This window comes from Carcharhinus amblyrhynchos, chromosome 14 (genome assembly GCF_965287045.1).
Source record: "Carcharhinus amblyrhynchos chromosome 14, sCarAmb.v2.hapA, whole genome shotgun sequence".
In the NCBI taxonomy this organism is placed as follows: Eukaryota; Metazoa; Chordata; class Chondrichthyes; order Carcharhiniformes; family Carcharhinidae; genus Carcharhinus; species Carcharhinus amblyrhynchos.
In genome coordinates this window covers 65,802,571-65,819,780 of record NC_137337.1, presented here as the reverse complement: position 1 = coordinate 65,819,780, position 17,210 = coordinate 65,802,571, and the positions used below count along the sequence as shown (strand labels likewise).

Genomic DNA, 17,210 nt, shown 5'->3' with positions numbered 1-17,210 from the left:
GTCTAATCCTGTTGGAATTTTATAAGTTCCTATGAGATCCCCTCTCACTCTTCTAAACTCCAGTGAATATAATCCTGACCTATTTGTCTCAATCACTCCTTTTGTCAGAATTCAACCTTTGCCTGCCAACCCAGTAAAGGACAAATGTCAAAGCAAGTTACTGCGAATGCTGGAAAATCTGAATCAAAAACAAAAAATGCTGGAAAATCTCAGCAGGCCTGACAGCATCCATGCAGAAAGTATAGAACCCACATGTTGTAATGTTGGCTCTATTCTGTCTCCACAGATGCTGTCAGACCTGCTGAAATTTTCCAGCTCTCGCTGTTTTTTATAACCTATTAAAGCAGCCTGCTTAATCAATATTCTCGTTTAGTCCAAAGGTCTTTTACCCTGAGTTAAAAGAAAATTCTGCTTGACATCTTTCCAGTTGAATGATTTTGAAGTAATTAAAAAGCTCAGGGATTGATGGGCCCAAGAAGGAGAGAGACTCACTGAGGGAGCAGTGGTAGAAAGAATCAGAGGGGGAGGAAGGGCAAGATTTCCCCTGTGAACTGCTGAAGTCGGTTGTCGGATTTGGGTGTGGGTCAGAAGCCCCCACAGTGTGGGGGGCGGTCACTCGGGGAGCGTCCAGAGGGCCAGCCTGCTGTCCAGTTGATGTGGCAGGTGGACTCTCCCAGGCAGACGGCCAAACAGAGGCCTTCCAGCTTGAAAGCAGCAGCAGGATTGGCACAGCAGGGAAGTGAGGAAGGGGGCACTCCAAACTGCTGGCGCCCAACTCCAATGTCTTAAAACCTCAAATGAAAAATGGCCTTTGCATCTACTGTGGGAGGGAGGGAGGCACTCCATTCCACTCCACAGGGGTTTGTGGCTGGTCCTGCCCCTCCCCAAACAGACAGGAGGCTCACTAAGCCCCACTCCCCGCCACTACCAACGAGGCAGACTCCAGGTCACTGAACTGTCACTTGCCGCCTCCAGGAACTGAGAGTTGACTGGGGAATATTGCAGTCAGTCTTCTTCAGTTGACCCTAAGCAGGGATGAGGTTGACTTCCTACCCACCATGTGAGGGCAGGTGGACCCTTGTCGTCCCTGCATCTTGTCTCAGGGACAATGGCCCTGGCGCAGGATGCAGCTGAGGGAACTGGTACACAGGACAGCAGCACTATTATATCCACCTGGCCCTGTTCCCCAGTTGCTTCGAGGATTAAAATTCCTCCCCAGAGAGAAAACCTCCACCCTTCCCCACTGCAGCTGTGCCGGGTACCCTGGGGGTGGGGCGGGCGAGCCATACATAATGCTGGAGACTTTGGCAGGTATGGAAAATCCCACTAGCAGCCAATGGCAAGCCACCTCTGTGGATGGGGTGGGCGGGGGCGCAGTCCTGGTTTTTGACTGGGGGATTTTCTGGGGTTACATCTGTCTCTGTAGGAGGATGAGTCACACCCATCTACAGGCAGTAGAGGAAAGCAACTGACTGCACCCTCTTGTTAGTGATTTAATATTTCAAGTTAATTTGGTAACCCACCTTGGTAACACTGAATGCTACCAAGTGATGTGGCATCATCCATTGCCCCTTTTAATGTTTCCCCCTGGGTTGCTGTAGAAGATTAATCTTTAGCTGGAAACCCCAGGGACTGTCCAGTGTCACATTTTTCTAATGGAAGCGTACAGCACCGTATTTACAGTGGGACAGTCAGCAGCGCACCCTCCACATTCACCAGATACTCCCTCGCTGGTTTACTCTATCATCATCTGCACTTTCACTGTGGTATTGGGGTTTTCTGGCTGCACACTGACAGAGCGGTGCAGTAACTGTACAAATCACGGTGCAATGCAGAACCATGGTAACCCTCGTGCAGCCACACAGAGCAAGGTTATGGCATTCAGCATACATACACACATACGTACACACACTTGCACACACACTCGCAAACACGCACGCACATGCACACGCACACATTCACACACACACACTCACTCACTCACACACACACTTACACACACACACTTGCACACAATCTCACACACACTCACTCACTCACACTTACACACTCAAACACTCACACACACACTCACACTCACTCACACATGCACACTCACTCACTTACTCACTCACACACTCATACACTCACTCACACTCACACACTCACACTCACTCACATTCATACTTGCACACGCACACACACATGCGCTCAAACCCAATCTCACAAACTTGCTCACGTACACACAGACTCAGATATGTTCACATCATTCAGAAGGGTTGGTACAATAATGTATATAACGCTGTATACATCATTTAGGAGGTTCTGGATTATCATGTGTATAGCACTGAGGGGTATTCCTTATATTGCAACAGTGGGAATTTCCCTTTACTTACATGCTTTAAAGTGTGAACTGCCTGTCAACCCCATTTCCACTTCCCTAACTATCAAACAAAAGGTTGGTTGCTACCCTCTATCATTACCTGTCTCCACTGTTCCTCTGCCTGGTACTAGGCTTCCTAGGCAGTACACAAATACTCTTTGCAATTACTGAGTGGATTGTGCACTTACCATTTCTGACAGAGATAGAGTGACAGAAGAACTGCGTGAGAATTGGAGAAAGAAAGTAAGAAAGAAAGAAAAAAATTTGCATTGCTATAGCACCTTTCATGACCTCAGAATGTTCAAAAGCACTTGATGTGTAGGGGCAGGAGATGGCCATTTGGCCCTTCAAGCTTGGTCTGCTGATCTATGGTAGCACAGTGATTAGCACTGATGCTCACAGTGCCAGGGACCCGGGTTCGATTCCCACCTCAGGTCACTGTCTGTGTGGAGTTTGCACATTCTCCCCGTGTCTGCATGGCTTTCCTCTGGGTGCTCTGGTTTCCTCCCACAGTCTAATGATTTGCGGGTTAGGCCATGCTAAATTGCTCCTTAGTGTTGGGGTTGGCAGGGTAAGTGTGTGGGTTATGGGGATAGGGCCTGGGTGGGATTGTGTTTGAATGGCCTCCTCCTGCACTGTAGGGATTCTGTGACTCTATCTGATTTTGGCGTCTGCCACTTTCCTGCTGTTTTCCATTCGCTGTGAATTCCCCTGTACTTCAAGAATCTCTTACCCAGCCTTGAATATATTCAATGACTCAGCCTTCACTGCTTCTGTGGTTGTGATGGATTCATGACCCTCTGAAAAAAGAAATTCTTCCTTATCTTAAATGGGAGACCCCTTGTTCTGAAACTATGACTGGTGGATCTCTATCGCCCCACCTGCCACGGAATTGGAGCGGGCGAGTGTCCAACAACGGAAATCTCCATTGATCTTGGGCGGGGGTTTCTGGACTCGCCCGAGCAAGGCCGTAAAATCCCATCCAAAGCTTCCTAGATCCCCATGAGGGGGGATCATCTCTTCATCCACCATGTCTCAGAACCTTGTGTGTTTCAATAAGATCACCTCTCATTTTTCTAAACTCCAGTGAGTGTTGACCCAACTTGTTCAACCCTCCCTCATAAAGAGTACTATTGAAGTGCAGTCACTGTTGTAATGCAGGAAATGTAGTAGCCAGTTTGCGCACAGCAGGATCCCACAAACAGCCATGTGTTAACGAGCAAATGGTGTGCTTTTAGTGGTGCTGGTTAAGGGAGAACTATAAACCAGGATACTGGAGTGAACTCCTGTGCTCAGGCTTCAATAGTGCCACGGATTGTCTCACCTGAAAAGGCAAATGGACCATTTGGTAAATGCCTGGCTCCGTATGGTTATTTTAAAGGGGAGGCATTACCTAAACTAGAAGCCGGTGTAGGCCAGCAAGCATTGCGATACATCACGGTGTGGAACTTGGCGCAATGAACTTTAGAAGGTTGGCGTTTGGGGGTCTGGCTATGACACCGCTTGGGCCTGTCAGGTTTGGAGGAAACAAAATGGTGGCTAAGGGTTTAGGTCGGCACGGCGGCTCAGTGGTTAGCACTGCTGCCTCACAGCGCTCGGGTCCCAGGTTCGATTCCCGGCTTGGGTCACTGTCTGTTTGCACATTCTCCCCGTGTCTGCGTGTGTTTCCTCCCACATTCCAAAGATGTGCAGGTTAGATGGATTGACTATGCTAAAATTGCCCTTTAGTGTCAGCTAGAGTAAATGTGTGGGATTATGGGGGACAGGACCTGGGTGGGATTGTGGTCGGTGCAGACCCAATGGGCCGAATGGCCTTCTTCTGCACTGTAGGATTCTATGATTTCAGCAGGATGTTATATGCTGAGGCAGGAGTGAAAGTGGTCAATGCTTTGGAGCTGGAAATAAGCATTTGGTGAGGAAGGGGCTGCGAAGATCAGCTGAGGGCTCATTGATCATCAGCTCAGCCTACGTGTTTTCCTGTCTCAGTTCACCATTTGTATTAAATGAGTTAATGTTTGCGCAAATATATTGCACACAGAAATGTATGTGCCAGCACATGAAAGCATTGTCGATAAAGATATCATAATGGAGTGATGCTTATTTTCAGTATATTTCCTTTTCCTACTGTACTCAGGATTTCTGAACTGCTTCTGCTGTGGCATCAGTGGGTAGCTTGCCCGCTTCCACATCAGAAAGTTATGGGTTCAAATTCCACACGAGGCTGACACTCCCGTTGCAGTACAGAGAGCGTGCAGCACTGTCAGAGACACTGTCCTTCAGATGAGATGTTAAACCGAGGGCCTGTCTGCCATCTCCAGTGAGTGTGAAAAGATGCCACGCTCCAACAATGTCCTTGACGGCTGTGTTCAGTGTAATTCAGGGGGCTGGCCTAGTGGTATTATCGCTAGACAATTAATCCAGAAACTCTGCTAGTGTCCTGGGGACCCAGGTTCGAATCTCGCCATGGCAGGTGATGGAATTTGAATTCAATAAGAAAATATCTGGAATTAAGAATCTACTGATAACCATGAAACCATTGTTGATTATCAGAAAAAAACATCTGGTTCACCAAGGTCTGTCAGGGAAGGAAATCTGTTGTTCTTACCTAGTCTGACCTACATGTGACCCCAGAGCCACAGCAATGTGGTCGACTCTCAACTGCCCTCGGAGATGGGCAATAAATGCTGGCCAGCCACCGACACGCATGTCCCACAAACGAACAAACAAAATTCTTCAGGCTACACTACTGACCCTCCCCCTTACTTTCTGTATTATATATTAATAATTTAAACCTAAATGTAGAAGGCCTGATTCACAGGTTTGCAAATGATGCTGAAATTAGCTGTGTGAGGAAGGAAGTTGCAAACTGCAGGAAGGTATCAATGGGCAGAAAAGTGGTAAATGGAACTGAAATGTGAGGTAATGTATTTGGGGAGGTATATAGAGAGTAACGTCATTAATGGTGAGTTTGTGGGGTCTATATCGAGGACCTTAATATCCACAGATCCCTGAATGTAACAGTGCAGGTGGATAAGTGGGTAAGAATAGTCTTAGCCAAACTGTACAACATAAGAGCATGAAGATTTTGCCAGAACTGTATAAAACACTTGTAAGGACACAGCTTGAGTACTGCGTACAGCCCTGGTCCTAAGCAATGCAGGAAGGATGCTAGAAAGAGTACCCAGGAGACTTATGAAGATATTGTCAGGACTGGAAAATTTTAGCTTTGAGGGAAGATTGAATTGGCTGAGGTTATTTTCTTTGGAGCACAGGAGACTGAGGAGAGCTTTAATTGAGAGGCTTAGATAGACTGGATGGTAGGACCTAGTTTCCTTAGTAAAGAGGACAATAACTGACCGGGGAAGGGGGGAGGATAGATTTAAAGTAATTGGCAGAAGAATGAGAGAGGAGTTGATGAGAATTGTTTACCCCTCGAGCGTGGTGGGTGTTTGGAACTTGCTACTTGAAAAGATAACACAAGCAGAAACCATCACCTCATTTATAAAGTGTTTGGATATGCATTCAAAGTGCTGTAACTTACAGTGGTACATGTCAAGAGCTAGAAAATGAGATTAGGCTGGATAGTTCATCTGTACCTAGTGAAGACTCAATGGGCCAAATGGCCTCATTCACTGCTAACTTTCTATGGTGTTATTCTTTGTGAGAGTGAGAGAGTTCACTGTGGTGTCCTGACCAATAGTTATCCCCCAACCACTATCACCGAATCAGATTGGTCATTATCATCTTGCAATCTGTGGAATTCCCTGTGTGTAAATTGACTCAGTAATAAGTCTCGCAACACCAGGTTAAAGCCCAACAGGTTTATTTGATAGCAAAAGCCACAATCTTTCAGAGAGCTGCTCCTTCGTCAGGTAAGTGGGAGTTCTGTTCACAAACAGGCCATATAAAGACACAAACTCAATTTACAAAATAATGGTTGGAATGCGAGTCTTTACAGGTAATCAAGTCTTAAAGGCTCCAAGTGGAAAGGATCTCCAAGAAGATCTCACATATCGACACAGACATCAAGTTTCTACAAAGGTGCAAGAAAGCAGACAAGCTACATAAGGACTACAGATCACAAACCCATTCAGGTCAACCTATAACACAGGCTATGCTGAGAGACTTTGCTGTCGCACCTCTCTCACACTCCTCAACCACCTCATACACCAGCTCTACAGCAAATGCCGCACCCTGGAAACCAAGATAGAATACGTATTCTCAACTTGCGCACAGGACGCAGACCAGCTGCGAAACTCTGCCAAGCAGACGAAACAAAGGAATTACACCATCTACGTGCACACCAAGAACAGGAATCTTGAGAAACTTGGCATCACCACCAGCAGCAACCAAGCCTCCGCAGTACTACAGTAGAAAACAGCATCACTGCAAGGAAGTCCATTGTCAACTTGTCAGACTACACACTTCAACCAGATTAATTCGAAGTTCTCAGCCGAGAATTTCTGCCCCACTACCAAAATAGACCCCATCAGTCTCGCTGCAGACACAGAGGAATTCATCAGGTGAATGAGGCTGCGGGAGTTCGTCCATAAACTCCAAGAGGCCAACAGTGAACACAATGAGACAGCCAATGAACCAGAACAGCCGCCAGAGAGATTCACAGTGCAGCAACCAAAGAGGAAAGAGTCCAATTGGACTCCTCCGGAAGGCCGCTGCCCTCGACTGGACATGTACGGCCAAACCATCAGGAGGTGCGTCAACACCAGATTCATCAGCCGCACTCACAAGACAGCCCCAAACATCACCCAAATACAACGCAATGCCATCCACACTCTCAAGACCAACCACAACATTGTCATCAAACCAGCAGAGAAAGGAGGGGCCATCGTCATACTGAACAGAACAGATTATGGTAAAAAAGTGTACCGACAACTGAACAACAAGGAACACTACAGTTACCCACAGATCCAACCAGAGAACACACCTGTCAACTCAACACTCTGATCAAGACCTTTGATCCAGACCTTCAAATCCGTGCTCTCATCCCTTGTACTCCCCACGTTGGAGATCTGTACTGCCTTCCGAAGATACAAAGGCAAACGTACTCGACCGCCCCATCGTATCGGGCAATGGAACCCTGTGCGAGAACCTCTCCGGCTACGTTGAGGACATTCTGAAACCCGTTGGACGCAGAACCCCCAGCTTTTGTCACAACACTACGGACTTCCTACGGAAACTCAGCGCACATGGAGCAGTTGAACCAGGAGCACTCTATGTCACAATGGATGTCTCGGCACTCTACACCAGCATCCCCCATGACGATGGCATTGCTGCAACTGTCTCAATACTCAATGCCGACAACTGCCAGTTTCCAGATGGAATTTTACAACTCATCCGTTTCATCTTGGACCACAATGCCTTCACCTTCAACAACTAGTTCTTCATCCAGAAGAACAGAACAGCCATGGGGACCAAATTAGCACCTCAATATGCCAAAATCTTCATGCACAGGTTCAAACAAGACTGTTTCACTGCACAGGACCTTCAGCCGATGCTATACACTAGATACATTGATGACATTTTCTTCCTTTGGACTCATGGTGAACAATCGCTGAAACAACTATATGATGACATCAACAAGTTCCAACCCACCATCAGACTCACCATGGACGACACTCCAGAATCGGTTGCATTCTTGGACACGTGCATCTCCATCAAGGACGACCGCCTCAGCACCTCACTGTACCGCAAGCCCATGGATAACCTCACGATGCTCCATTTCTCCAGCTTCCACCCTAAACACGTTAAAGAAGCCACCCCCTACAGACAAGCCCTCCGTATACACAGGATCTGCTCAGATGAGGAGGATCGCAACAGACACCTCCAGATGCTGAAAGATGCCCTCATAAGAACAGGATATGGCGTTCGACTCATCGATTGACAGTTCTGATGCGCCACAGAGAAAAACCGCACCGACCTCCTCAGAAGACAAACACGGGACACAGTGGACAGAGTACCCTTCGTCGTCCAGTACTTCCCCGGAGCGGAGAAGCTACAACATCTTCTCCAGAGCCTTCAACGTGTCATTGAAGATGAACATGTCACCAGGGCCATCCCCACACCCCCACTTCTTGCCTTTAAACAACTGCACAACCTCAAACAGACCATCGTGCGCAGCAGACTACCCAGCCTTCAGGAGAACAGTGACCACAACACCACACAACCCTGCCACAGCAACCTCTGCAAGACATGCCGGATCATTGACACAGATGCTATCGTCCCACGTGAGAACACCATCCACCAGGTACATGGTACATACTCTTGCAACTCGGCCAACGTTGTCTACCTGATACGTTGCAAGAAAGGATGTCCCAAGACATGGTACACTGGGGAGACCATGCAGACACTATAAAAACAGATGAATGAATACCACTCGACAATCACCAGGCAAGAGTGTTCTCTTCCTGTTGGGGAACACTTCAGCCGTCATTGGATTCGGCCTCTGATTTTTGGATAAGCGTTCTCCAAAGCGGCCTTCACGACATACGATAATGCAGAATTGCTGAGCAGACACTGATAGCCAAGTTCCGTACACATGAGGACGGCCTCAACCGGGATCTTGGGTTCATATCACACTATCTGTAACTCCCATGACTTGCCTGGGCTTGCAAAATCTCATTAATTGTCCTGTCTGGAGACAATTCACATCTCTTTAATCTATGCTTAATGCTCTCTCCACTCACATTGTCTGTACCTTTAAGACTTGAATACCTGTAAAGACTCGCATTCCAACCATTATTTTGTAAATTGAGTTTGTGCCTTTATATGTCCTGTTTGTGAACAGAACTCCCACTTACCTGGCGAAGGGGTAGCACTCCAAAAGCTAGTGGCTTTTGCTACCAAATAAACCTGTTGGACTTTAACCTGGTGTTGTGAGGCTTCTTAATGTGTTTACCCCAGTCCAATGCCGGCATCTCCACATCAAGTCTTAAAGGTACAGACAATGTGAGTGGAGAGAGGGTTAAGCACAGGTTAAAGAGATGTGTATTGTCTCCAGCCAGGACAGTTAGTGTGATTTTGCGAGCCCAGGCAAGTCATGGGGGTTACAGATGGCGTGACATGAACCATTGTAAATTGGCTGCCATGTTTTGTACTTTGTCACCGTGACTACATTTCCAAGTAGCTCCAAAGCACTTTGAGACATTCTGAGATGATGAAAAATAAGTGAAGTTGTAAATTCCCCTCCTTGGCTGGGTGGGTAGATTCGCCATCCCTTCCCTATGTGACTGAGAGGCAGTGAGAAGCAGCAGTGATAGGCTTGGAGATGCACGCTGCTCTTTTTGGCCTGCATTTGTTTTGGATGCTAACTCCTTCAGTTCTACAGCATGGGTATTAATGGGAAAGAAAGGTGACTCATGTTGCAGCATTAGGTTTATAACAATGGTGTTTAGCAATGTAGGGCAAGATCTATCCAAACTTTTCTGGATAGAACTCAACTAGCGTTGTGGTGAGTTAACCAGTTATTTCAGTACCTGGAGTTTTGCACCTTGGTCCAGTAGGATCAAGTCATCTTTGATTTGGGGTGGAATTATCCCAATCAGATTCAGACTGAAAACCAGGCGTATCTCTCTAGATACTCAGTTCTGGCTGAAAACCAGCGTGTATCTCTCTAGATACTCAGTTCAGACTGAAACAGTAGGCACAGCAAAGGCAGATGGCAATCTTGATGGAGCTTGCTGCAGCCTTGCGCAAAAGAGGAGACAGTAGTTGAGCGAGCCAGGAGCCTCACCGTGCAACATAAGAGGCACAGGAACACTGACATAACATCCAAAAATGCTATTTGCAAATCATGACTGTGCCTCTTCGTGCCCCTAAAGGTGATTTAAAATCCTGGTCTTGTACCGTACTACATCTCAATTTATGCGCCCATACAATCGATTTGATGGGTAAAATAACCTTCTTCCGTGGCAGAATAACTCTGTGAATCTTGGTCAATTTGAAGCCATTTATTTTCAGTTGATCCACACCTTTGGGAATTTTCAGAATAGCCACACAAGTTAAATGTAGGATTAATTACAGGAATGCTGTTGAGTGCTAGACAATCCAATCATACACATTGCACAGTGAGTCTCACTTAGAGGATCATAGAGTCCCTGGTTAGGATTGTTTTCTGTGCATGGAGTTTGTGTTTATTGAGCATAGTAAAGATTGTTTAGTGTGTAACCGTATGGAGTTTGTGTTTATTGAGCTTATTAAGGATTGTTTACTGTTTAACCGTATGGAGTTTGTGTTTATTGAGCATAGTAAAGATTGTTTCCTGTTTAACCATATGGAGTTTGTGTTTATTGAGTTTGTTAAGGATTGTTTACTGTTTAACCGTATGGAGTTTGTGTTTATTGAGCTTATTAAGGATTGTTTACTGTTTAACCGTATAGAGTTTGTGTTTATTGAGCTTATTAAGGATTGTTTACTGTTTAACCATATGGAGTTTGTGTTTATTGAGCTTATTAAGGATTGTTTACTGTTTAACTGTATGGAGTTTGTGTTTATTGAGTTTATTAAGGATTGTTTACTGTTTAACCGTATGGAGTTTGTGTTTATTGAGCTTATTAAGGATTGTTTACTGTTTAACCATATGGAGTTTGTGTTTAGTCAGCATGGTAAGAGCTGTTTCCTGTTCTTGCTGTAGATTTACTTGGATGTTGGTTGCTCATTATGCATCTTTAGAGCCGCTGTGATGCTGACATATTGCGCGATTGCAAGCCTTGCTGCTGTTTTGCCAGCGTGGTGTGGCCACATTGCCACTCTGGTTTAGTAGAGGGTAGTCAAACAGAGAGCCACAACATGAGAACTGTTAATGGCACATGTGTAGCAAATAAAGTGGCTGTTTCACAACTAAAACGCACACATGACCTTTTCTGTTTAGTTCTGAAACACTCGTACATTGAGTTCCTGTTTTGAATGGAGTGACATTTGTGCAGCTCAGCATCTGAGCTACCACAGCATTTGCATTTAAAATGTCTGGAGGAAGTTGTAGCAGAAAAACAAACTGATAGCTCGAGCATCAGGTGGCACGAGAGACACTGGCAGAGAGTCAGCATGTACTGTGCCTACTGCTTATCAGGCTTACTTTGCAAAACTACTGGCGCAACTGCATTTAAATATGCAGCATTCTGTTTTAATGAAGGTTTCATCCTGAACTTCCAGCCTAAAGGCAGTGGACTGTGGTATTAATCCTAAGGACCCCCACCCCCTCCCCCCCAACATTTTCAAATCAATTTTATAAATTGCAGTCCCTCAAAGTTCGTACTAACATTAAACACATTCATTTTTGAAATATCTCTCTGATTGTTACACAGGCATCATCCTCCCACAGTCCAAAGATGTGGATTGGCCATGTTAAATTGCCCGTTAGTGTCAGGGGGACTGGCTCGGGTAAATGCATGGGGTTATGGGGATAGGATCTGGGTGGGATTGTGATGGTTGGTGGGCTTCCTTCTGCACTGTAGGATTTTATGATTCTATGATTTATTTCCAATCAACACCCCACAACATTTTTTTCAGGAATGTGTCATTTGTAGCAACAGAAAGCACAGCAAATATTCAGCAGGTCTGGAAGTATCTGCGGAGAGAGTTTATTATTTACTTATTAGTGCCACAAGTAGGCTTACATCAACACTGCAATGAAGTTACTGTGAAAATTTTCTAGTCGCCACATTCCGGCGCCTGTTCAGGTACACTGAGGGAGAATTTAGCATGGCCAGTGCATTTAACCAGCATGTCATTCGGACTGTTGGAGAAAACTAGAACACCCGGAGGAAACCCATGCAGACATGGGGAGAATGTGCAAACTCCACACAGACAATGCCTCAAGCTGGGAATCGAACCCAAGTCCCTGGCGTTGTGAGGCAGCAGTGCTAACCACCATGAGAAATTGAGTTAATGTTTCAAGTCAAACATAAGATCATTTCTTTAGAAGAACCCATGGAATCCCTACAGTGCAGAAGTAGGCCATTCAGCCCATTGAGTCTGCATTGATTCTCTAATAGAGCACCCAGACTCTCCGCTCTGCCCAATCCACGTAACCCTGCGCATTTGCTGTGGCCAATCCACCTAACCTACATATCTTTGGACACTTAGGCACAATTTAGCAAGGCCAATCCACCTAAGCTGCACATCTTGGGACACTAAGGAGCAACTTAGCAAGGCTAATCCACCTAACCTGTCCATCTTTGGACTGTGGGAAGAAACTGGAGCACCCGGAAGAAACCCACACAGACACGGGGAGAACGTGCAAACTCCACATAGAGAGTCACCCAAGGCTAGAATTGATCTGGTGCTGTGAGGCAGCAGTGCTAACCACTGTGCCGCCTATTTGGCTCAGAATATTAACTCTGTTTCTCTTTCTATGGTTGCTGCCAGAGCTGCTCAGTATTTCTAGAATTTTCTGCTTATATTTCAGATTTTAAGCATCAGCAGTATTTTGCTTTTATATCCCTAGTGTAATTGCATTTGTCCATTGGTGAAGATAATGGCATTAGTGTTGGGGCAGAGACTTCATAAGCTTGCTCCCCAGACCTTGAAAAGATTGGATCTAAGTGTTTAATATGATGCAGAGATTCAGTAAGTTAGAAAGAGAAAAAGAATATCCTCTTAATGTGCAGTGACCAGAACTGGGCAGTGCTCTAAATGGGGTCTAACCAGAACATTTTATAACTGCAACATAGCTTCCATTCATTTGTATATCACCAACCAATCGCACCAAGGCACAGTGGTTAGCACTGCTGCCTCAAGATGCTAAGGATATGGGTTCAATTTCCAGCTTGGGTGACTCTGTATGGAGTTTGCACATTCTCCCTGTGTCTGCGTGGATTTCTTCCAGATGCTCTGGTTTCTTCCCAGATGTGCAGGTTAGAAGGATTGACCACTCTAAATTGCCCCTTAGTGTCCAAAGATGTATAGGTCAGGTGGATAAACCAGGGTAAATGTGCAGGGTCAGAGGAGGGCAGAGGACCTGGGTAAGATTTCTTTTGGAGAGTTGGCGCAGACCCAATGGGTTGAATGGCCTCCTTCTGCACTAAAGGAACTCTGGTTCTAATCAATACATTCCAACACTTTCTAAAGACACCTTTGGTGTTTAATTCCTGTGGCAAATAATGGGATGGAAATCTTAGTGGCGAGTTTATTGCGCTGGGAGAATCCCAGCCTAAAGCTGCCCACTAAATAAACTAAACTGTCTGATTTAAAACATGCTAAAACATTTTTAATGAAGTCAGCGTGCTGAGGCTGGCGTTCTGATCTGTCGAATGGAAGAATCTTTATCCATCATCCTTCAGAACTAAAAGCCCATGTGTTAGGTATTGACTACGAATGGATCCTACTCTCACGAACACACAGCTTGCTTCCAAGGCCTACTTCTTGTGTGAAGGGAAGAGGTGAAGTGCTTTACATGTTAGCAGTATAGAAAGATAAGAGAAAAAAGGAGCAAGGGTAGGACACATGCCCTTTCGAGACACTGCACTATTCAATAAGATCATGATCTACATAGGATTACAGAGGATATACAGCACAGATACAGGCCATTCAGCCCAAACAATTCCTGACAGTGCTTATGCTCCACTTGAACTTCCTCCTATCTTTCCTCATCTCAATCTGTCAACGAATCCTAATATTCCCTTCTCCCTTCTCAAACTTCCCCTTAAATACATCTCTACTCATGGGCAGACTGGATAAGGAGCAGCTGTTCCCCTCTGTTGAAGGGTCAGTCACAAGGGAACATTGGCTCAAGGTGAGGGGCGGGAGATTTAGAGGGGATGTGAGGGAAAGCTTTTTTATAGCCAGAGGGTGGTGACGGTCTGGAACGCGCTGCCTGGGAGGGCGGTGGAGGTGGGTGGCCTCGCATCCTTTAAAAAGTACCTAGATGAGTACTTAGCACATCATAACATTCAAGCTTTGGGCCAACTGTGGGTAAATGGGTTTGGGCGAGAGGTCAGATGTGTCTCGAATGTCAGTGCAGACTCGATGGGCTGAAAAGCCTCTTCTGCACTGTATGATTCTATGATTGTATGATACTGTTCGCTTCAGCCACTCCCTTCAAGTTCTACATTCTCACCACTCCTCAGGTGAATGAATTCACTATCTGAGGTCTTGGTGACTATCTTATATTAATAGTCTCTAGTTATGCTCTTGTCAATAAGAGGAAACATTCTTTCCATATCCACTCTGTCAGAACCTTTCATTATTTCAAATGACTTCATTAGATTACCCCCTTCTGCCTTTTTTTTCCAAGAGATTTAACCTGTCAATCCTTTCCTGATATCTGTATCCACACACTTCCAGGATACCTTGTAAATCTTCGCTGCACCCTCTCTAGTGGCTCCACTTCATTTTTATGATGACCAGAATTGCAATATGGTGACCAGAACTCACATTTATCGGGTTTTGGCCTCTCCTGCCTGTTTCCCATGTCCTCTGGCTAGTTCAAGAATCTCCTAGTATCTCATATTCAATGACCTAGTCTCCCCTTCTCACTCAGGGAGAGAATTCAAAACGCAAGCCACCCTCTGAGAGAAGATATTCCTCCATATCTCCATCTGAAATGAGAGACCCCTTGTTTGAAACTGTGCCCCTAATTCTAGATCCTTCCATAATGGGAAACATCCTCTCAGCGTCCATTCTGTCCAGTCCTCCAGAAACGAATGGCCAGAATTCTCTGGCCATTCATGGCAGCAGGATTTTCCAGTCCTGCCGGCAGTGCCCGTGGGTTTCCCGCCGGCATGGGGTGACATCAGTGGGAATTCCCATTGACAGTGGCGGGACCAGAGAATCCTAATGTTAGCAAACAAGGTGCTACCGTCCATCGGTGGGAAGCATGCGGCAGGGAGGCCGGAGAATCTCACTCAAGGTGTTTCAATAAGATCACCTTCTTATTCTTCTCAACTCTTGTGAAGGGATCCGTGTCTGTATGGGTTTCCTCCGGGTGCTCCAGTTTCCTCCCACAGTCCAAAGTGTGCGGTTAGGTGCATTGGCCTTGCTAAATTGCCCCTTAGTATCCTAGGATGCATAGGTTAGAGGGATTAGCAGGGTAAACATGTGGGGTTGCGAGAATAGGGTCTGAGTGAGATTGTTGCAGTATTGGCCAAATGGCCTCCTTCTGCGCTGTAGGGATTCTATAATACTTCCATTTTAGGCCCAACCTTCTAAACCTTTCCTCATAAGACAACCCCCTTCATCCCAGGAGTAAAATCTGGTGAACCTTCTGTTGACATTTAAATTTTCTGTGCTGATGGATGGGAGGGCATCATGAGCTGTGGATTGAATGTTCTCCATTGTCTATGTCTTGCTTCCCTCTGCCATTTTAGTTCCTCATCCAACATACAATTCACCAGAGTGCTCTTGCTGTGTGAGTGATGCTTTTGTCTAATGATGCTGAGAGCTCCAACAGAGAAAATGCCTCAATTTCTCTCCTCTTGTCTTTTGCAGCATAAGCCCTGGAGGAAAGCTAAAACAATAGTGCACTGCTCACCTTTCGTGGTCTCCTACAAGAAACAATATTCATGGATTCAACTGGCTGGCCATTCAGGTAACTGATCTCTTTTATTTTTATAGTTTTTTTTTACTTTCACGGGATCTGTACATCACAAGGCCGATATTTATTATCCGTCCCTAATTGCCCTTCAACCAAATGGCTTGCTAGGCCATTTCAGAGTCAACCATGCAAATTGCCTCACACCCTTTAAAAAGTGATGGATGAATACTTGGCACATTCATGGCTATGGTAAATAGGATCAGGTCAGATATTTCTCATGTGTCGGTACAGACTCGATGGTCTGAAGGGCCTCTGCTAAACTGTATAATTGTATGATTGTACGAGATTATTCACTTCAGCTACTCTGTAAGAGTTCCGCATTCTCACCATTCTTTGGGTGAAGACATAGCTTCTGAATTCACCATCTGTTTTCATAGAATCCTTATGATGCAGAAGGAGGCTATTCAGCCCATCGAGACTGTACCAAGCACAATCCCACCCTGGTCCTATCCCTATAACCCTACGCATCTATCCTAGTTAGTACCCCTGACACTAAGGGGCAATTTAGCATGGCCAATCCACCTAACCCGCACATCTTTGGACTGAGGGAGGAAACCACAGCACCCAGAGGAACCCCACGCAGACACGGGGAGAACGTGCAGACGCTGCATAGACAGTGACCGAAGCCGGGAATCGAACCCATGTCCCTGGTGCTGTGAGGCAGCAGTGCTAAACATTGTGCCACCGTGCCACCAAGTCTCGTAAAGGTGAAATAGTTTCATGTTGACACCCAGAGCAAAGAGCCCAGAAAGAAAAGGTATTACAGCCCAGTATTCTCATTTCCCCATTTTACTGTTTTTCCCTTCTGAGAAATGAAACAATAATACATTTGGCCCAGAAACTTCAGTAAAATTACAAGTGGCTAGCAAAAACATTTCAACTAAGTTTTCAGACTTTAAGCTTGAACTAGAGATTGTGGGTGGAAATTTCCCATCCTGCCCCACACAGGAATTGTAGCGGAAAAGACACGGATTGCGCGAAGGTCCGTTGGCAGGATTTTCCAGACTTGGGGCAAGTGTGGCCGCAAAATCCCGCCCTGTGCATTTGTTGGTTTTCCATATTGTACAGCTACGGGCAGATGTGGACCTCAGTGTGAGCATTGGACACTCTATGGTCAGGGCTGTCACTTCCTGTTTACAGTTTTCTCTGGTATCAATGTGCAGTTATCTCGGTATGTGTGCAGAACAAACTGTCCCCACATCTACACGTCACCAACAGAGGTCAGTTTCTTTAAGCACCCGCCTCTTAAAATAAAACTTAACTCAACACCACCGTCCACCACACCCGCCCCCCCCACCC

General features: G+C 45.8%; 1 protein-coding gene across 1 annotated transcript in view; it reads left to right on the top strand.

The window, feature by feature from the left end:
• The window catches only part of LOC145352291 (inositol-trisphosphate 3-kinase B-like), a 61,590-nt gene that overhangs the window by 23,048 nt on the left and 21,332 nt on the right, over positions 1–17,210 (top strand). Inside the window, exon 2 of the mRNA XM_080202041.1 lies at positions 15,806–15,905. Within this exon, the coding sequence (XP_080058167.1) occupies positions 15,806–15,905 (100 nt within the window). The remainder of the gene's footprint in view (positions 1–15,805; positions 15,906–17,210) is intronic.